We start from the raw sequence: 23413 nt of genomic DNA, 5'->3' as shown, positions 1-23413 counted from the left end.
TCGGGAACCACTTGTTTGCACTGATGAAGGGAACAAGTGGTTCCCGAAATATCGGTATATGCAAGAATAAATACCCACACCAACGAAAACGAAACAACAAGTTTTTATTACTTCAATTAATTAATCGTAGGAAACACCGCATAATTTCACTCTGACAAAATTTTATGTTTTATATAAAATCTGTTCTTGGTTTGAGAATTTTAAGAAATTTTCGGATTCAACTTGTATAATCCGAAGTTATTAGGTATATAAATTAATTTGAAGAATTTTACAAAAGATGGGGTTTGTATTACTAAATTACGCCAAGTTATGCTGCAACCAACTTAGCCATGACAAAGTGTAATCGCCACACTAGATTTCAGTCTGCCATTTCTTTGTAATGTAATGAGTATATTTTTTTTGCTTCGAACACAATAGTTTTGTGCCAAAGAAACGCAATTGCGAGAAGCGGTGAATTTCACGTTGAACGTTTTATCGATTGGGATTCAAATGAAAGGGCGCGAGTTGTACTTTCTGAAACGGTTATTAGTTTTGACATTGGTTGCAAATGGGAAGAGTGTGGAAGTCCAAAAGCTCCCAAATAATTCAGGGATCCCCTCTCAGAAACTACCTTATCAAAAAATTAAATTATCGAATGCTTGATCTGGATGCAATCTCGAGGCTTTTAAATCCCCATCCAGCGTAGCAAGCCACCGTTGTTTCGGCCGGCCTTTTGGTCGTTTGGTCGTACTATCGAAGACGCCTCTTTCGCAACTTTTCCACAATCGCTGCCACCCCATAACGATCGCGGATATCATCATTTCGGATGTGATCAAAACGTGTCACGCCACTTGTCTAACGCAATATCTTTGTCTCCATTACCGCAAGACGCCGTTCATTGTCTTTTATAGTCGGCCAACACTCAGAACCATAGAAGGCGACAAGACGGACGACATTGCGGTAAATTTTAGATTTGAGACGTTCGTCGATACGTCGATTCCAAAGAGCACCAGTTGTGGAACGCCACTTCGTCCAGGTTGCGTTAATGCGTGAAGCAATTTCATAACGCAGTTCTCCATTGGCTGATAGCATTGACCCGAGGTATTTAAATCGCTCAGTTCTGGGCAGATCACTGCCGCGGACACGTCAAAACTGCCTCTTTCGCGTCAAATTACTACTAAAATGCTAGTACCATGTCGAATTCAATATATTCAACGTTATACACTATGAGCTATATACAAAACAAAATCAACAAAACTTCCCATAACTGAAGCGCCGAGCTTCCGGTTTTCAACTTGGAAGAAAAAAGCAGCTGAAGGTTACCGATTGCTGCGTGAAGTTTATGGAAAACATCTTCCAACGCAGGGAACGTGTAACGTAACGTCATGCTGTAAAAATGGACAGTTGATATAGTTTGCAAACACCGAATTAAAAGAACTATTGGATGAAGTCCAAACAAAAGAAGAACTTGCGGAATCATTAGACGTAACACAACAAACCAGTTCCATACTTTAGAAAGCATTTGAAATGATCAGAAAGGAAAGAAATTGGGTACGATCCGAACTGAAGCCGAAACACGTGGAACGACGTTTTTTCACATGTAAACAGCAGTTTTAATAGCAAAAAACTCGGAATACCGGAAGCTGGCCGGTTCAGATCAGGTTTTGTGTTCATCCTATGTAAGGAACTTTCTATGCATGTTTCTCTTTTCACAGATAGTTATTAATTGAAAATATTCCTTCATGTTTGCATTTCCAAACTTTCAGATATATGTACATATTAAAGACATAAATATAATGTTATGCTCATCCCAGAAAAACATTGTCTATTATCTGTCCGTCTGTTTGCATCTAATTGATAGCGCGCATTTAAATATTTCCACTTTGTATACACTAAAACATATATATGTACATATATAAGTACAAAAGTTGAAAACCGCTGGTACTAAAGTATAGATAAGTGCATTCACCTATATGGAACACTACCCGGAAAAAATTCTTGTGAGTCGTCGGTTTCGATTACCGGGTGGAGGTGATCTCATCAGGTGTTGCCACGCGCCTCCACCCTGAAGAGCAGCATGGCCAAACCCGACTGCAGATGCTTTTGCTCTATTTTTATTTAGTTCAAAACTCGCACCCACTTTCAAATAATACAGGGATGAGTGATCCGGAGCCCGCCATCTTCTGAATAGCAGAATGGAGTGAAGTGCTACTCAAATTAGTGTGCCCGCCATTCAGTAGATGGTGTATGATATGAGTTCACTTTATATGATGATGACGTCACACATGTCCTGGGTAACAATGAATTCACGTGATTGACAGAGAGAGAGAGAGTTTTACCCTCTATAACTTTGTTAGTAATAGTTGAATTGCATTCCGGTATTCCGACTTGTTTTTAGATTGTTCAGTTTAATAGGTTCTGAGAATAAGATCTGTTTCACTTTTTGATCCACATATTTTGAGTCATCACTCCTCTGTGTTTCATTCAATGTCACATAAGATCATTTTCGAAAAGTACTAATCGAGGTCTTGCATTTGATATCCTGCCTATATTCTGTGAAAAACAATTTATAGCCCCCTCCTTCGCATATATAGGGACTTCCCCTCTTAGTCCCAACGTAAAATGATGCCACTTGTTGCATGTAAAAAGGCACACAGACCCCATGTTCCCACCAAATTTCATGACAACCGGTTCACCCGTTTCTGGGTTAATTGGGTTTGATAGACAAATAGACGTCCAGACAGACATTGAATCTATTTTAATAAGGTTTTCTTTCACAAAAAGTCTTAAAAGAAAGGATTTTTTGCATGGCATCGTCACTGGCCATATAAAGTGGATTCGCCACGATAACCCGAAGTGGAAAAATCATATGATTAACCCGAACACGCATAATCATTAACGCCAAAGCCGAATATTCACGGACCGAGGCTCATGCTCTACAATTCCACGTTCTGTAGAATGAGCTACTCCATCCGGACGAAACCATCCGGACAACCCACAGGGGAATGTTAACAACAATAACTGATGAATCTGAATGGAACGTTGAAAATAAAACGACCAGAATATTCCGAAAGACATGACAGGGTGATTTTTCAGCATGATAATACCCGGTTACATGTTGCAAAATCGTCAAGGAAATATGGTGTGTGCTACCTCACCCGCTATACAGTCCAGACATTGCTCGGATTACCACCTTTTCCTATGAACAACGCATGACCTGGTTGACCAACTATTTCATTCTTACGAAGAAACCAAAAAGTGGGTAGATTCGTGGATTATATCAAAAACCGAGGTGTTATTTTCACGCGGGATTCGTATGCTACCAGGAAGATGGGAAAAAGTAGTGGCTAACGATGGCCAATATTTTAAATAATCGCATTGCAAAATATATTCAATTCAATTTTATGAAAAAAAAACTTGAAATTGATTTATACTCCTAACATGAGAAAATTTGTTTGCTGGTTGGCCCATGTTATTTTCACTTTTGATCTAATCCACTCTCATTTTCCCTTCTTACAGTTGTTTCGTAATGTTTCCTGTTACTTTCTATTTTATTTTTTTTATTGAGCTTGAACCGCTTTCTTTCCATCACACCTAATGCTGCAGAGGACAAGCATACCTCAAAACGTACCAGACAAAAAAGCAAATATGACGGAAAGCAAAGGTCAAACCGAGGCACAAGACGTCCAACCACCTCCTCGGCCACCGCACCCTCAACTGACGCCTGCTTAAAAATACCGCACAACAAAATGTTCCTTATCCACAAAATACCCTGAAAAGTAAAATTATGGAGTTCGAATATATTTCAAAGATATAAGGTGATGTAAACCGAATTCTCACTGAAATTCAAGACAAGGGTTAGAATTCCTTTACAGTTATCGAATTCATGTCAATCAAATTGTCACATGAGAAACTTACATTCATTATTCAGATTTAGTATGGAAACCTGTTGGCATATTTAAAGATAAGAATTTATGAAAAATTAACGAATCGTAAAACTACCCTTCATTTCTTAAATACTCCTCCATAACGCATATTTTGTAAAAACAAGGTTAGGGAGAGATTGGGTTTGAGATATAACTAGAAACTCTCGGACTTTCAGAAAAACGTTCCATTTTTCCTTCACGCGCATGAAAAAGGATCCTGAATGAAAGCCGTTTGATATAATTTTTCCTTCGCTCTTATGCTGAACAAGTTTGCATTCTTAACAACATTTGCAGAGCATGCGATAGCCTGAATAAATAATACCTTGACATATTCTCCCCTTTACATGCCTATGTTCAAAGTTCTCCAGTGGATGTCCTTTAAAGCGCCTTATTTTGAAAAACGAGAGAACATTTCAACTGCATGTACGCTATAATTAACAAAACACTCACTTTCTCCGCAATTGTTTTAGTCCACGACTTACAAGGTTTACATAAATTCAAACGCAAAGGGAACTTACCGTACAATTTGCGAATGTTAAGAGGTGTTGAAGCCCCGGAGATTCCGTGCAGCCAGCATACTAAGCATAAAACAACATAAAAGGATCGCAGGGACATTTTTCTCCTATAAGCGCACCTGCAAATAGAAGAACAGGATAAGGAAATTAGATTTGAATGTTTTACTAACCTACTTTGAAATGGGTAGTCCTTTCCGTCGTAGCTCCAAACCCCCTTCCCGGAAAAACGTAAACGTTTCTTTGTTTATCTTAACCATATTTATTTCCAGGAAATAATGAATTTTACTTTCGTTGGAAGAAGGCAGAGGCTTTTTACCTGTGCAAGTTTCACCTATTACCTGTATATGAATGGGGAAGTGTTCTTATCGAAATCTTGAAGTACGCGCCAGATACAAGCTTGTTAAAATTGAAGTTAATTTTAAAGGGATATGGTGGATTTATGCTAAAAGGAGATAATAGCAGAAATATTCCCCCACACACTTTCAGAGGACAACTCAAGTAATGGTATCAGATGCTTCCAAACATCATTCAAATCTCAGAAGGTACTGAATTAATAACTCTTGATTTGGTTCAGCTATGGAAATGTTGAATATGTTCAAAAGTTTACTAATTCATTTCGAGTGGGTTAAGGTTTGCTTATTCGTTATTTCAAGGTTTGGTAATTTGAATAGGAATTGATTAATCCTATTTATTAATTTATAACAGAACTGCTTCATGTTTTTAGGAGTGGTAAAACTTAAACCTAATTCAATCCTGAACTGCTTACAACTGAGGGATAAATAGTTCGCATCAATATCAGAAAGAAATGAGTCGTAGATTCACGTGAAAACCAACAATTTTAACTAACATAGTTTAACTTTGTTAGGATTTACACGAAACTTTCCAGTGTCATCGTTTTTGTTATGGCTGGGAACATTCTAGTTTTGATTAGTATTCACGTAAAGTATTGCACTCCTAAGTTGATCTTAGACGAGACTTTCCAGTAGACTTTCAGAACTTTGTATTACACAAACACCTCGACTAGAACTAATTAGTCTATGAAAACCGGAAAATGACCTAAATCGAACCATGTATGTATGTATGTATAAGGCAAGAAGGACTCTTTGCATATCCAAGGATCCGCAAACGATATCGTATTAATCTGACGATATTATATTAATTTCACCCTATGTCATAGAATCCAACTGAAATTGAGAATTACAAGGAGTTGATGGAAGAAGTCTGAGCTGAGCATTAATCCAGCTACGATCGCCTCATTACTATTCATTACGAAGCGTAAATCTATTCACTTAAGAGGCAAGGCTGGTCAAAGGGTAGTATAGGTACCAGGGCGAAACGTGGATTAGTACCACGATGGAGCATAAAACGTGGGAAACGCCTGCTTATCCAACACCAGCAGCTCTACTACCAAACCCTATCTCTACCTCCACGTGGTGACCGCTGGGAGTTCTTTCTTAACGAAAAGCTGCAGACAGAGAAGGATGAAGGCGAGTCTCCCGTACCTAAAAACGGGGCAAATTGTACCAACTGGTCCTCTAGGTTGGGGGTTGAGTAAGGCTGACAACGCTACACGGAAAACCGAAGTTACGAAGCGGACGGATAACACAACGACGAATCCGGCAACGAAAAAGGAATAACGATTTGCACATTTTCGCATGGAAAGTGAGCTCCCTATACTGGGATGGAGCTACCAAGCAGCTAGCCGACACCCTGTCCCAATATAGTGCTGATGCAACAGCGTTCCAGGAGATGCGTTGGACAGGGACCGGTTTCCTGGAGAACAGTGGCGACATCATATATTATAGTGGCCATCCAGTTAACCATGCGCTCGGAGTAGGTTCCTTAGTCAGCCAAAAAATGAAACCTGCTATCGGCTTTGAAAACATAAGCGAAAGGCTATGCACTCTGCGCTTGCAAGGCAAATTTAGAAATGTAAGCCTCATAAACGTTCACGCCCCTACAAAGGAGACTTTAGAGTTGGAGAAGGATACCTTCTACGGGGCAGTAGAATGAACCCTGGAAGCCTGCCCCAGATATGATATCAAAATCATACTTGGGGATTTTAACAACCAAGTAGGGAAGGAGCCCGTATTAATGCGATACGTTGGCTCCCATAGCTTACATGAAAATACAATTGACAACGGACTGCGCATTATTCAGTGTCACACGAAATGGTTGTTATGATAGAAGTACCTGGTTTGCGAGGAAAGCGGTCCCCAAACATACGTAGGCCCCTCCAGATGGGACCACTTTCAACCAAATTGACCACGATCGAACGCCTTGATGAATGTCATAACATATAGGGGAGCCAATATAGACTCGGATCACTATCTCGTTGGCATGGTGCTCCGAGATCGAATAACAACACCGGCCAGAATCTTCTCCGACAATCAAGTGAGAGTGAATACCGAAGCCGTTCACAACACAGCTTTCCGTAAGACCTATAAGGGGGAAATGGATGCCGCAATAAACACAGCTAACAGATGAACTGGAGATGAAGCATCAACAAATGATCTTCATAACCACCTGAAGAACGTTATCATTGATACGGCCACAAAGATACTCGGCCCCAGCCGCAAGAAAAGTTGGAACGGCTGGTTTGACGATGAATGTAAGGTAGCAACGGAACGGACGAATGTTGCATACCGAGTAATGTCGCATTCTCAAAGGACGCACGCACGCGCGAATACTTATCACAGACGGAAAAAGGAAGCCTGGGCGAATCAACAGGTCTGTGAACTCGAAAAGTACAGGGAGTAACCGCACCAGGCAGTTTTACCAACAAATCAGCAGGATGAAGCCTTACACACCTCGATGTTCATCCTGCCGAAACAAAGAGGGAAATCTGATTTCCGACAGAATGGGCATGCATATTGGAGCGATGGGTTGAGTACTTTGATGAACTACTGAACAACCAGAATATCGACGAGTTGAAGGTCCCACCAACTGAAAATGACGGACAAATAATGCCACCACCAAGTATAGAAGAAACAGTCTGTACAATTCATCGGCTTAAAAATCATATGCCGCCAGGAGCCGAGGGAATTACAACCGAATTGGTTAAATATGCAGGCGACCAATTACACCAAGTGGTTTATCAACCAGCGAACAGCGAATCAATGCCTGACGATTGGCAAAAAGGCATTATCTGTCGCATACATAAAAATTGAGATATCACGCAGGGCAGCAATTATAAGGTATCACGTTGCTAAGTTCCAAGCGATGGAAAAACTGTTTGAATATGGACATCAGTTGCATCATCTTTTCATCGAATTTAAAGCCGCCTATGATGGCATAGCCAGGATCAAACTGTACACGGCCATGAAAAAATTCGATATCCCGACAAAATTGCTAAGACTTACTAAGTTCACCCTGACCAATGTGTGAGGCCAGATAAAAGCAGCAGGATCACTTTCAAGACTATTCGACATCAACAACGGTCTACGACAAGGGGATGACCTATCATGCGTCCTCTTTAATCTGGCCTTCGAGGAAGTGATCCGTGATGCTGAGCTAAATGCAAGAGGTACGATCCTCTTTAAGTCTAACCAACTACTGGCCAATGCTGAAGATATCGACATCATGGGAAGAACGACCCGATACGTACAAACTGCCTTCATTCAGATCGAGAAGGCAGTGCGAGGTCTTGAACTGCACATCAATGGAAGCAAGACGAAGTACATGGTGGGAACGTCAGCACCAAAACTGAAAGAACGAACAACGTCTAATCTCACTGGTCAAACGTAAAGAATAAAGATAGGAGACTAAAACTTTACAACTGTTGATATTTTCTCCTATCTAGGGTCGAAAATCACAACCGATAACAGCTAAGACGATGAAATCCGCGCACGGTTGTTGGCAGCCAACAGAGCCTATTTCAGCTTACAAAATCTAGAAATGTCTGACCATAGGATCAAGCTCTTACTGTACAAGACATTGATCTTGCCAGTCCTCATGTATTCCTCAGAGACTTGGGTTCTTAGCAAGAAGAATGGCGAACTCTTGGCCGCGTTTGAGAGAAGAATCCTCCGAAGAATGAGGATGGACGATTCCGTAGCCTACATAACGACGAAATTTATGAGCGATACCATGACCGTCAGGTTGTGGGTAAAATCCGACTCAACAGGTTACGGTGGGCGGGTCACTTAATCCGTATGGATGAGGATGACCCAGCCGGAAAGTCTGTAAGGGTAATATCTATGGTAGAAAAGAACCCTGCCTGAGATGGAGCGATGGCGTAGGTCAGGACGCTAGACAGCTTTTACGGATATCGAATTGGTGGACCTCGGCGTAAAACCGGGATGTATGGAGTTCCTTATTAAAGCAGGCCTAGACCGGATACCGGTTGTTGCGCCGTTGATGATGATGGTATATTATAAGGCTTGATGACCGCACGCCTATATCGCCCTTGCTAGAGATAATAATTGCTCCTGAGCGAAGTTCTATCTTTGCTTTTGCTCCTTTTTATTCGTAACTCTGGTTCATCCATCGTTGTCAATTGTATTGAGCTTTGTTTCTCTTGCCGACACTTGTACTTAAAGCATAGAGCTTTTATCTTTCAAATTTTTAGGTTCGTTTCTTGAAACTGCCAGTGCTTTTAAGGTTTTATGTAAAGCCAAATCTCATCAAAGTAACTCCATCTGTCTGTGTGTCACATACAATTTACTCCAAATCAGCTACATATTTTACTTGGTAGGAATGTGTGGCCTGGAAAACTATTTACGTACAGCGATTGATACAATTTTATGTTACATGCGGAAGAGGATAAAGAATTTTTTTGCTGATAAACAAAGTTTCTCGCATAATAAATACACAAAACCTTCTGCACTTGAGGCAGTTTCCGGTTTTTCGATTTGTTTTGCCCACGGTCCACTTTCTTCTCCAAAACTTTCCGTTTTAAACTACATCTTTGTAGTTAAAATTCCAAAGCTCCCTTTTAACATAAATTTGAAGAATATCCTTTCAAACACTTTTAGCGTTACAGCACATACTTTATCTTGAAGCGCAATAAGCCGATTATGTAATTATTTTCGTAATAACCTTTGAATAAAATCAATAGATACGAGCGAACCTATTACAGCACAGATTTGAGATTGCATGGAGAATTTTCGATCAATTCCAAGATATTGAGGAAACAACTCAGCTTAGGGATTTGCTTAGTGTGACAATAATGTATGTATATAGCACTCGGGAAGACAGAACACTTTGTGCATAGAATTCATCGATTTTTGTTACATTTTGATTGTATGTATTTGTTTTAAGACGTTTTGTGATATCATAGCTGCCACTAATTCCGTAAACTATTCTTTAAAAATATCTTTACTGTAGAAATTTCTGAGAGAAATTAGTTTTCTAGAAAAGTGAATTCTTCAATTAAATTCCCGGTTTTCTCGAAACTGCGTGTTGAAAACCTATCCAACGAAATACTTTGAAATTTTTACCACTTATTCAGAACATATTTCTACGGTTCGCAAACTAGGATGATTGATGATGATTCATTGGATCATTTTTTTCATGCTTTAAAGAAGCGGTGAAAAAACATCAACATTTACAAAAAAATTCAACAAGGTGGAAAAAATTTACCTTTCAACATTTTTTAATATTCCTAGTTTGCCAACCGTGGTTAAGTCCGCACGTTAAAATGCCATTTATTTTTTTTCTTTCTTTAAATTGGGCACAGCGCCCTCTAGCTTTACAGCAGAAAAACATCTTTTTTCGAAGATGTGGGTATAAGTTGCTTTGTATTTCAATAATGAACTATGATACCGGACTACTTACTGCTTACTACCAAAGCTCAAATATTAATAAAGTTGGTAAAGTTGGTAAAGACCTGAAGGTTTAGAGCAGTAGGTCCATGTTCCACGAAACCATCCTGCCTTTTGACAATGAGGTAACTGAAGTGCATGGTCAGCCAGTCGTTGACGTATCTCTAGAGGAGAGAGGAAAGATGGGACGGTAGTCCACAGCTAAAGAAGGATCTCCGCTCTGGAGGATAGGAATTAGCGTCCCTCTTTCCAAAGATAAGGAAAGTAGCGAGACCTTTGTCAAAGATTACATACAGAGGGGCGGATGTGTTATTTACAGTTAGTTAACAAGGAAGATGTCAGGAAAGCAGGTCCAACGTTGGTGTCAAGATTACCAATGAGGAACTCAACTACGGAACGTGTAAGGAGAAGAATGGCAAGCAATTCGGAGCAGTCTGCATCTAGAAGAGGCGTTGAGCAATACCCAGAGAAAGGGGAGAAAAAAACGGATTCGGGGCGGAGTTGAACTTTTAATGCAATTAAGACCTCATCGCCGGACTTAAGTAATGCAGGCCGATTCCTGTCGCAGCGGAAAATAGAATACCATGCAAGGAGCTTCGAGTTCAATCAATTATCGCCAAACCAGGTTTCATGAATACAGAGTATATGATGTTGCTGAGCCATCACCGATAAATTGAAGGTCCCTGCTTGGTTCTTAACCCAATAACACTTTGATAAAACGGCCGACAGTAAACACAGAGCCAGTGACCCTGATGGTTGAGGCAGCCCTGTAATTTATTCTTGAGCTGGTACACTTGTACGGCTTAATGAACACACCTTCAAGCCAAAAAGCAGTATTGCCGATTCCGTTCCATTCGTGCGGATAATTGACTTTAAATAAAGATATCACTCGGTAGGGGCGGATGTTTTTTGTCAGTTTGACAGATGACAATAGTGAAAGTGAGTCAACTTTCCCCTTTATGTACTCTAGTGTCTCGACCGTGAAAGTGACGAACGATAGCCTGGAGAATGAACGATATCGCGGGAGCGAGACAAGATCGGAAAGTTTTTCGGAATAGCTCCGGTTGTCAGCTGCGCAACAAACTGCGTTGAAGGCAGCAAGTGGAACAGCAGGGGCGGGTGTAGCTGCGAGAAATGTGTGAGGCGCTTGAGCCAAAGCCGATTCATCGTGGATGCTTCCAGCTACCACAGAAGTAGATCGAGGATCCTTGTTGAGGCAGTTATCGTAATGATAAGAAATATATTGCATCTAATATCAGAAACTGTATTGTATGAATAGTTTACTAGCTCTGATTTTTTTTAAATAACTATTTTCTTTGGGGCTTTGTTAGATTGATTGAGTTCTGTTTGGTTTTATATTGGTACTGACTGATGATAGAGAGTATGATTTCGCAATCAAATTTGGCCTACTTAGTACGAACGAGCTTACACACTTGATGTACTTAGATCACATCGAGTTATATGCTGGTACTGATGACCATCTCAGATGTCTGTTACGATTAGTAGACATGCTTAACCGTCATATTCGGATGGAATTTGGAATACAGTGGAAGTGTCGAATCGTTTATCACGAGCCAAACATAGCTTTGACGACCTTCACATCCAGGCTATGGCCGGGACAGATTTCTAAAAATACCTAGGAGTGATCTGAAGGATGCTCTGCTGTCCAAATTCTTGCGACATGTGAGCTAGTGCTGAAATCCCATCTTTCGGGGAAGAATAAAATAAGCGCACTGAACATATTCACTATTCCTTCACTAGCTTATACATTCGAAATATTGTCGTGAATGAGGACCAATCTGGAAAATATCCAACGACGGATACAGACTACTATGTCCAAATTCCGAATGCATCATCCAAATTGTTAGAACTGTCAGGCGGATGAACCTGCTTCGTGGGATCGGAAGCAGGTACGAGGTTGACGTGGAGGCATAACATCACCACCAAGTCGACCCACCAGACGCCACCAGCAAAGAGCAGACGAGTATCAGATTGTGGGCTGACTCCACTTAACTTGAAGTATCGATCTTTCAATCCTCTAAAGGAATTAAAGTTAAGATAAGTCAAAGGCAATCCTTGGTAAAAACTTGAATTATCTCTGGTAGTCATATTTTGCTGGGAAGCTCTTTGCTGAGACGGAAGGATTTATGTGCACTCTTCAGGATGTTGTGGTCGCCATCCCGGAACATAAAAAGCTTATAATGAAAGTACGGGTGCAAAATGTGTAGTTCGGCACTAGAGACGTTGTGGCGGGCTGTTATGGCGCCGATACAGAATCTTTCATTCAAGCATGGACTGATCGCGGGAATATGTAAACTCTAACTGATTACCATATAACCGACAACAAGCCTGACGTGCTATTAGTTGACAAGACAGGACCCTCCACGTATATTACTGATGTTGCTATCCCCTGTAATAACAACATTGAACGGAAATATGTAGAGAAGAGGGTGAACTATCAGCCACTGACTCTGGAAATCAAAGAAATTTGGTGTCTCGAGAGGGCGGTTTAGTTCCCATAATAATGTGAGCTAGAAGGATTGTACCCAAATTCGTCACAGCCTGGGACTCTCACAAAGTTTGGATGAAACCATTCAGAACCACACCATTCTGCATACATGTTCATGGTTGAGGGGCGTTCTCTCCTTAACCTACCACCAACCACCACCACCAGAGCCCCTTTATATTTTAAGTAGGTAGGATCGTCCTAGATGTAACAACTGTCGAGATTGTAACAACTCTGAAACAAATGCTTTTTAGTTCATATAACTTTTGAATTTCTTATAATCATTTCAAATATTAATTGACTTTTGGCCTCACTCTATATAAAATCCACAATTGATTTCTATAGAAAGGTCTAATATTGATCAATCATTCCAATACACTTGCCATCAACGTAAAGGGCAAAGTGCACTTCTCAATTTCCGAAATGTCTGAAAGTGGGTTTTGATTGGCAGAAAATTATATTTATCAAAAAAGGAAAAGGCAAACAGATGATTCAAGCAATCTGAATTGAAGACGGATGTACGATTCATGAAAATACTTTTCATTCAATTCCTTTTTTGAGAATGTTTTCTTAACCTTAGGGAATATTGCTTGACCTTTCAACGTTCGCTGAGTAATGATTTTTTTTCTGATAAAGTTCACATTCAATTACCCAGGAATAGTGAAAATAAATACATATGTATATGGAAGAACTCATCTTATCGATTGAGTAGTTGTAAGTTACGAATAGTAGATTTCATTAAGTATTAAACGCGCACCTTTCTACGATTCTATTTGCATTTTCAGCCGCTATGAGAACAAAGCACTCTAACGATTCAAGCATGTTTTACAATTTAGACGGGTGATTGGGTAGCACCGTATCGAATAGAATTCAAACTTGGCTCACTTTGGATAGTGGAAATTGTCTAAGAAATATTGTATAACGGCAGACCATTTCTTGAGCATCTCACATAATAAAGATGCAGCTCTATCCTCGTATCGTCTAAGGTGACATTTTGCAGAGGTATTCTATTCTTTATACCCGTACTAACACAAACTTCTACCACCTTACTAAGAACTTAGTAGGGACAACCAATTCTACCACCCGCTTGGGTGGTGTGAGTTCCAACACTCTTTAGGCCTTAGACTTATTGGTTTTGAAAAAAATCTTTTATTCACATATTTTGTGAGCTCAATGCATAGTTTTCCCTGGATGGATTTTCATTCAGCCATTGATTCCAGCTTCCCACTGCAATTTGATGGGTCCAAAAGCCGTCTAGGGCGGGAAGAGGGAGACAGAAATGTCACCATTGTAATCCTATGCTCCTTGGCTAAATCAAGAGGTGTTGGACGCTTCTCTTTGCCTTTCCGACGTACTTCCCGTTCTTTCCACCGGAAACATCTCGAATCAAATGTGCCTTGAATTTCTTCTTTGGAAAACAATGCTGACTGCAACGGCTAGTGTGATTAGTCCGCCTCGGCCTGCTTGACTTTAAGTGCAACAACTTTTGATGATTTTAATACGTTTGCGGATTAATACAGAGGAGCGATAAATAATCCGTAATAAAGCGATTGAGTGCCAGCCAGGAAGAGAAAACAAGGTAGCTCGTGGAAAATACTTCCATGCTAATGGCCTCGTTTCATCCCTATCACAACGCATGTCTATGTCCGACCGAAACACGAAAATACGGTCCTATGATACAGGCACTGATATAAGCATTTATCCACGCCCCAAGAACCAAGGACCACAAAAAAGAGACGTTACAAGGTAGCCACGCAAAGGCAACAGCAGTTCGACGATCACGTGACCAAGAAGTGCAAACAGTAGCATTAATATCTCAGCAAAGCACACCGCAAAATAAATCAACATACAGTACTGCTACCTTGAGTTTGATAGACAGTGCTCCCGGCGATGACTAGCTCGTCTATTAGCAACACCGATGAGCTCGAACCTTCTTCCGCGATAGCCAGCGACATCCAAGGAACCCAACCTTGAACCAAGACCAGGAAGCCATCGTGACAATCCACATTGCCGGAAAAGACATCCCGAAAACCGTATAAGGTTTTGATCGGAGCAGTTGACATTCGTTGGAAGCGTAAAAATCGTTTTTTATCTGACGCCAAAAATGTCAACATTCGCCCCGAAAAAACAGCATTTGCAGAAAGTCATGCTTCATTTTTACCTCTCAAAGAAAAAATGGGGCTGAAACGCGTCGTATGTTGAGCAATATTTACGGTAATCACGCTCAGATACAACTTGTAAAGAATGATTTCGACGATCCTCAGTTGCAATTTCGACGTGAGTGATAAAGAACGCGAACCCTTGATTATTTGTCCAAAGAGTTGGATGCACGCGATGGAAATGGCCGGGAAATCAGGTAACTGGATTCCAAATCAATTCAAGGAGAAGGATATCGAGAGACATTTGGTGACGTGCGAGATGCCTCTTGAACGGCACGTGTGATGATTCTTCCCTTCATCAAGTAATCTCCATATGTAGATTGTTTCATCAGAATCTCAAAACTTCTCAACCGACTGGTGGGTCGTTCGGACGCTCGCAGTGGCTGCTACCCACTCCAAAGACTGCTTATTGGACTCTACTTTTGAAATCATCAACATATTTCTGTTTCGGAGTGGGAAAACGGGCTACGCCTCGCGAATGTTTTTCACACCCAAATGTTGTTATGCCTCTGCTTTTGCTATTAAACTCAACTGTGCTTTCCAATCTCGAAAAACAATCAGAAAGACTGTTTTGATATTTCTCAATGTGGTAACGTTGAAGGGACGCCCACTACATTTGCCATCCTCAGGATGTCTTCCAGTCCGGTGCGTTAGATTCATGATATAAAGGACTACACATAAAGGAAGCTTTGCACCAAAGTAAGCTTTTCAATAAAACATAGTTATATTACATCTTGTGTACAGTACTGGCGACTTTAAATAAAAAGAAAGGCGAGAAAAAGCTACTAAACCAATCTGCTCTACTCAAAATTTGCACTTTGGCAAAAGCAAAACAAGATACATCACCTCATAGATTAGCGATAGACATGACCATTCCATTAAAGACTCATATCGATCGTGAATGTCCTCATTTCAGTCATAATTAGCGTGTTATGCTACCGAGTCCGTGCAATATCTTCGTCTTCATTACCGATAGCATATAGCATTTATTGTATTTAGTACATCTATGGTTGTCATTTAACCCTGGGTGAAGTATAGCGCGTCAACCGTACCGTAAATGCGCTCAGCTCCCCCGGACTTCGAGGCACCTACAGTCCTTCACTACTGCGCTATTTGTCGGCCATCTTAGAATAGTGGATTCCACTCCATGACATAGCCAGTAATGCAATTGTCGCCCCTCCTTAATGTGTGATCCATCCACTGTTACTTTCGCCTTCCGATCGCCTTGTATATGGGTACCAGACCCGTGCGTCGATCAATTTCTTCGTTTGAAATAGTATCGGGGAAGCATACCCCACGAAGTCTTCAAGCCTCCGACTGACAGTGGGGGGGACTTCCTATGTGCTTCTTCCATATAGCAGCACGGAAAGGACACTGGCACCGAACAGTCTCATTTTGATATTGGTGTTAAGATGACTGCATTCCACATTTTAGAAAAGCAAATACAGATCTACCGCTGCTAATGGGTACATCCAGTCCATTACCCCCCGTCAGCTGCTCCTAGATAAATTAATTGATCAAAGCCTTGGATGCTCCGCTCATTAATGCTGATGGCGATGACCCGTCAGACTGAGAAGCTGGTTTTGTTGATAATAATCTTTACTCTTGTCTTTCCAAATCCAGAGCCATTTGCTCCATGACCCGGTGAAAGAGCAAACGGATGTCATCAGCTTAGTCGAGGTATTCGAGGAAAGATGTCATTGCCCATTGAATTTCTTCTCGTCCTCCGGACAAAACAGCATGAAGAACGTAACCGATAACAAAAAGAAATAATATCGGTGACAGGATGCAACCCTGGCGGACTTCGTTCTGAACCTGTGAAGCATCGGTGAAGCACGTAACATTTCCCACCAATATATGTCGCTTTGGTAATAGCTATTAGTTTCTCCAGAATGCCTCTCCTGTGTAGAGCGCTCCACATAGAGCCCTGTTCACATTGTTGAAAGTTTCTCAAAATTGATAAAGAGTAGGTGAAGCGAAGGCCTAAACTCCTTCCACTGTTCTGGAATAATTCATTAGGTTTCAATGTGGTTAATAAGAGTAGGAGCGGAAGCCCGCCTGCTCTCTCGATCAAACTTTCGAAATGTTCTTTGATAAGTTCCAGGATTATTTTAGCTACTAGCTTTGCGATGGCATGAAGTACCAGATACTGCAATTGCTTCACTCAAAATGGGTGCTTTTCTTTGAACTCTTAACAATCATCCTCTTCCACTCTTCGGAAAAGGTCTCGCATTCTCAAGATTTCCCTATGAATGGAAGTACCAAATCTACGATAACTGCAGATGTAGCGATAAATAATTCCGCGAGGAGACCGTCGATTCCAACGGGTTTATTCATCAATGCACTTGATGGTCGAAATAATTTCTCTATTTCGCTACGCTCAACTTCCAGAGATTTCGCTCGGTATCAAATTTTGAGCGCGTCACATCCGCCATCATTCAGAACGGTCAATAGAACCCCTTCATTCATAGATCCGTTTTCACGATTCTGCAGTCAGTCAGTTCTTATAACGTTCCTTCGGAACGTGACCCACGACCTGGCTAGTATCCGGAACAAAGCATTTTCATGGCGACCTAATGCTTATCGATATTCTCAGACGGATTACTCAGTGTATCTTCCGTCCGATCAGCAAAATTGCTCTTCCACTCTCAAGCGACAACTAGATTATACAAGGGATCAATGTTGATGTTAGCGGGTTACAGCTCACTTGCCCTAGGACGCAACACGCAAGCGAACGAATTATCAGATGATGATTCCTTTCGAAGCCGATGTCATTGCCTCTCTTGTTACACATATCCAGCATGCAACTCATAAATCTACTGATTGCTCGTATGGTGTCGGTCAGTTGAAACCCAACTGACATGTGTGCCACTAATGATGAGAATATGCAGAAATCCACCAACTATTCAACAATTTTCGTTACGGAGGGCAAGAGCGGGTTTCCCCATTATTATCTAAATAATAGTCATAATCCAAAGGTCTCTCCTGAACTGCGTATATGTAATTGTTCCTAGAATTCTGTTGCACTCTATCGGAAATCTCTTACCCTGGACCAGAATCTGGCAGTCAATATCAAGAGAGCGCAAATTTCGATAGCTGTCAGAAACAACCCAACACCAGATTTCGGACTGCTACCAAATGGAAGAGCAGTACTCTTCATTTTACTTCGCTTACGTCCAGAAAGTCCAACGTACATCGTTGGAATTCTCGCTCGAGTTTAAGAAAGTGAATATTCTGGGGACCCTAGCTACCATTCTCGAGGAGCGTGCGCACATTCCAGAAATCAATCGTAGTCCATGTTCGATGGTCTGCGGCGTGAGGTCAGCCTCTATCCGAGACGTTTCAGTAGCAATAAAGTTTCAAAATTTGGAGATTGCTAGCCCACAAATTTCTATCCTTTTTAGTCGCCTCTTTCGCAGGAAAACACTTTAAGTGTATTCTTTAGCCCCAACTCGTAGAGCAAAGTAGTAGTTGTCCAGCAATTTCAACCATAGAAGGCTGCGTACAATTTCGAAAGCGACTAGCCCGCAAGTAAAGGAATTTCGAAAGGATGAATTTTCGTTTGAACTCAACATTTCTAATGATTATAATTATATTTTAGCCTCGTATTTACTCGTTTTTCATTTTGGACTAAAATCCTCTTTTCTTCTTAATGTTCGTCCAGAAATATGTTTACTTATTTATGTTTTCCAATTTTGATATCTTTCCATTCTGGTTTCGATTTCACTTTGTGCGAATTCTTATTTTTTCTAATTTTTTAATGGGGATTTATGTCGAATACCACATCAACGCTTTTGTCATAAAGAGAGGATGGAACAATCCAAGACTCCATCAAGGGAGGAAAGGCAACCATATAAATGTGAAAGACCCCTTGTGGGCTGGCTATGATGACCAAACCCACCCTGGGAAGAAATCTAAGGCACAATCCCACCACGGAAATACCAACTTAATCGTCGAATACTGCATACTGTTGAGATTGCATTCTGTATGACTTTGGACATCTCTATGTTAGAGTGGTAAGAGCTATGGTACAACTTCAAATAAGTTCTCTGGGCCTGATGCGGTACGACACCATAAGCAGAGCAATACACTAGATGGAAAGCTGACCGTTGTATTTTCCAAAAAAGCTTCCGGGTACTTGCAGCCATAGGCTTCGATTTTAGCAGTAATTATTTAAAGGAAGTATACCTACTCAGAAGCTGTCCGGTAGATTGTCTTTCTGAAGACTTCACGCCTCCTGTTTGTTAGGGGCAAACCAAATTTGAATACATCCAAACTCATGTGACGATTAAACCATGTTAACCGAGAACGAAGTTCAGGGACCAGATTTTATCTCTCCCTCTGTTTTCGTTTCATTTCCATTCACCGGAACAAATAAATCCAAAAATCTGCCAAACTAATAAATAAATAACCTACCATTGGCCACCACCACCAGCGCCCCTTTATAATTTAAGTAGGTAGGATCGTCCTAGCCTAAATGCTTGACACTTAGTACTAGTATTAGGTAAAATCCGGCATCTGCCGAGATTGTGACAACTCGGCAAATAATATTTTATTTCGACGTTTCATTTCACCATTTCATTTGGAAGAAACCTTATTATTACACAGCCCATAACACGCAACGAGTAATTTTTATTTCACCATTTGAGCTTGCCCGTGACATTGAAAGGATAAAAAATGCCTACTTCGCAAGATATCGTGACATTAACTTTAATTATTTGAGACTCTGGTCTAATGACGGATGTAAGGGAATACTTGTCCAACTAACCAAATAGAAGGAACGGGGAATTGGAAAAAGAATTATAGCACCGGAAGACTTTATTTTTACTGGTCACGTGGCCATGCAGCTATGCCGCAAACTTTCCTAAGAAACTTTCGCCTAAGAATCGGCTTAATTGGCTTATAGCCATTGTGTATTGTTTTACCTTTGCTTACACTTTGGTTAGGTCGAGTTTTGCTGTTTCGTAGGAAGTCGTGACTAAGGGCGATTCTTTGGAAGCTATGAAAATGTCTCTTTTATGCTGAATGTGACCTCAAGCGAGACTTTTCCGGGTACGGTACTTAACGTTTCGAATAAAATTCTCAGAAGTTAGCATTATGATAGAATTGTTATAGGATATGTGCATAAAAAGATTTATGGAAAGAATGGCTGACACTTTCGTCCAGGGCAGAGGCAACTCATGACCGAAAGTGGAAGAAAGTTTCTACCCAATTTGTCTGATCCAACATCAATTGGATGCTCAAACAAAATAATTTCGTTTCGGCCCAATTTGGGTCTGAATATATAAGGCAGTATTCACTTGGATATAATTCGCACTCATGTCGTGTTCGGTCACGATTCTCCCAGGGCAGAGATGATGATGACTTGCTTCTGACCTATCATATTCTCCCTACCTCCATTAATGGGCAGAGCATCTGCCGACACGGTGGCACTGAAATGAATGTTACCGACGTACTAACAGCGTAAGATCCGTTTTCACTACCCTGTCTAGAATCTGGAAATGCGGTTATCTTACCACCAAGGTCAAGTTCAGATCGTTTTCCGCTAGTGTTATTTCTGTGTTGCTATGCACATGGAAATTGAACTCCAATGTTACCCAAAAACTCCAAGCTTTTGTCAATACCTCTCCACGTTGTATCATCGGAGTGCGTTGGCCTGATACTATCTCAAACTAAGAACTTGGTGGGCGCACTGTGTTCGGAAGATGGAGGTCGCAATGGATAGGTCACACATTACAGATTGGCAACAATTACACTGCGGGCTATTGCATGCAGTGGGACCTACTCTCTCAGGATGGCCGATGAGTGAATCGCCCCAAGGGCACTTGGCCTAGAACAGTAGACGAGAAATGTGAGTGTGAAGGGAAGTCATTGGGGGTGCTGAAGGACATTTTAGGTAACCGCGAACGATAGCAGAACTAGTTGACGCATTATACCATACCAAGGATGAAGGGCAACCATATAAATGGTTGGTTGGGTGATCACTCCAGGGCATCACTCCTGTAAAATTCATTTATCTTAATCACTATATACATGTACATATGTATACACCCTAATTAGTTGAACTGGAAAAGTACTAAGGTATAGGCTGCTGAAACTGTTAATACTGAAATAGAATATCAGATGGAACTTATATTTTCACGTCTTCGGCTTATTATAGTCAGTTGCAAAATATGATAGAATCGTAACTACTGCAAAGTTTTTGGAAGATTTATTATTATTGATAAGATCATGGAAGGTCAAAGTTCGTGTGAATTTACTCCCACAATGTAATAGAATGTCAGCATCACAGGAGCTCGAGTTCATGAATACACTCAAAGTATTTTTACTTATCTGGAAAGTTTCTCCCTACAATATGCCTCGGGTAGAGACTGGCGTTATGGTTAGGGCCTTTGGTCATCGAAACTCCTCGACAATGATATCGAGAGTCCCAGAATGCTCGATAGAAGCATGCTCTCACAACCTGCGAGCTAGACTCTGACAGGATTTTGATTGCTAGATTACGGTGTAGATTTAAGAGCATTATTATACAATTCTACAATGTTACGCACCAGTGCAGAGGAATGCTCCCTAAAGGTGACATTATTGCCGTGATGATCGATCTGAATGTTAAGATGAGATCTGCCAAAGTATGGCTTAACGTTTGTAGATTTCTGTAAGTTTCATCACCTCGTCTTCGGTGACAAAATGTCAGTTGAGTTTCGGCTGAACGGTAACGGTCAAATCGACGTTGATAATAGACTTAGGAGTAGTCTTCTGTCCTTAAGGGAAAAGGTGTTGATATCAAGTTTCAAAGGGGCCATCATCGGTCGCTTACCTGTTACTACTGCGTCTACTCCCAAGGGAGCTGAGCGTTGGACTCCAACTCAATACGTCTCCGCTATCTGGCTGTCGTTCAGAAGTGCTTTCCCAATGAGTGGAAGAAGGGGATAATCATTGGAAAAGGGAACCCGGTGACAAGGCCTTCCTTCTTTTATTCTTTTCTTTTTTTTCTTTTATTTCCTTCTTTCTTACTGTTGTGAGGATAATATTCAACAATCTTTGCTTATAACGACCTCTAGTGGAGGTTTGTATGCTACTGACTCCGACGCTTTCGTCTCTATTGACTACTCCTTGCTTCTCACCAAACATCGACGTATGGATTTTCAGAAACTAGTCTCTACTGGTTGGGCTCTTACTGAGATGATAGAGTAAATCGCGTTTAATTCTGTAGTTGATCTCGTCTCTATGTTTACCCCATCGGAGTTCCTTCAGGACTCTATCCTTCGGCCATTTCAGCCTTCATTTTTCGCGAAGGATGTTATTTGTTTATTATTTATGCTAGCCTTTTATATTCAGATCCTGAATCATACTACCAGGAACCCACAAGGATGATGGTGTATTGTAGTTGTCGCGTTTTGCTCAGCGTAGTGGTTTATGCCAACCATATTACATATTACCTTATGCTTAAATTTAATGAAAATGGGCAGCTGTCTGGTTTTAATAACCAGATACCAACCCAATAGAAAAAATTTTAAGAACAATGAGAACACAAAAGATGAAAGGGTAAATGCCAGCTAATATCAACTCTGATAAAGTTGGATTATGTATATCTAACATGTCATGAATATAGATATGGTTAAACTTAGTGTTTTCATCCACCCATTAACCATACATAATACATGGCCCAATAAAACATAAATAGCGCCCAGCGTGGGATAGTTTGTCTTGGAATAGAAATGAACTTACTTGTCGGAATTGAAGCGTAACATGGAAAACTGGATCTGCCCGATCCGTGACAACAAAAGAGAACAATAGGCATCACAAGGCATAATGATAGCAACCGCAGTCAAGCTTAGGAATCATAGAAATCAGGATCGAAAGCTGGATATATTCAGGAGAAGCTCAGCAACTATGAAATTTCCTTCAATATTTAGTGCGGTAAAAGACGTAAACCAAAGGAGCTCTCTAAACACCCTGAAATGTAGCGAATTAGGAACGGAAATTACTATGATGCAGCTCTTCTGCTGTTGAGTAGAAGTCAGATCTGAAGATTCATATTTGGAGTCAAAATTGTTGAACTATCGGAATTTATACTAAGCAATTAAGAATATGCCATAGCCATCAGGGTTCTACGTGTTGCTCACTTTGAGAAACTAGGCTAAAGCTTCAATAAATAGAATAATGGTGCCTAAAATGAACCGACATCCTATCGAAAAGAAAGTAATGCTTGGACTAAGGCTGACTCATGAAAAGCTAGACCTGTCCCTGTCGCCTAAGCGCTGAATGTAGGGCGACAATGCAGTTTTTACAGTAAACCTTGTCCAACCCAACAAATAACACGAGGTTTCAACGCTCGCTTCCACTCGGCCTTCCGTATACTTCGCTAGTTCAATCTGCAGCGGCAACCTAACTACACCAGCTCCTCCAACATTGCCCAACCAAAACATCCCGAATCAGTGTCTGTTCGCCGAACAATGTCGGCAATTTATGATTATGATCATCCTAATGACGTCAATCATGGATGCTAGGATCTTTGAATTAAAGATAAACTCTTTAGTCGATCGGACCCGTAGACACGATT

At 40.8% G+C, this 23413-nt stretch overlaps 1 protein-coding gene across 3 annotated transcripts in view; it reads right to left on the bottom strand.

The window, feature by feature from the left end:
- The window catches only part of LOC119657701, a 174194-nt gene that overhangs the window by 134044 nt on the left and 16737 nt on the right, over window positions 1–23413 (bottom strand). For all 3 annotated transcript variants that reach the window (XM_038064740.1, XM_038064741.1, XM_038064742.1), the window contains exon 2: window positions 4424–4539. In XM_038064740.1, coding sequence (XP_037920668.1) covers window positions 4424–4520 — 97 coding nt within the window. In that variant the 5' untranslated portion in view covers window positions 4521–4539. The remainder of the gene's footprint in view (window positions 1–4423; window positions 4540–23413) is intronic.

This window comes from Hermetia illucens, chromosome 5 (genome assembly GCF_905115235.1).
Source record: "Hermetia illucens chromosome 5, iHerIll2.2.curated.20191125, whole genome shotgun sequence".
Taxonomy (NCBI): domain Eukaryota; kingdom Metazoa; phylum Arthropoda; class Insecta; order Diptera; family Stratiomyidae; genus Hermetia; species Hermetia illucens.
The sequence above is the reverse complement of the archived record's forward strand: the minus strand, read 5'-3'. Positions and strand labels throughout refer to the sequence as shown.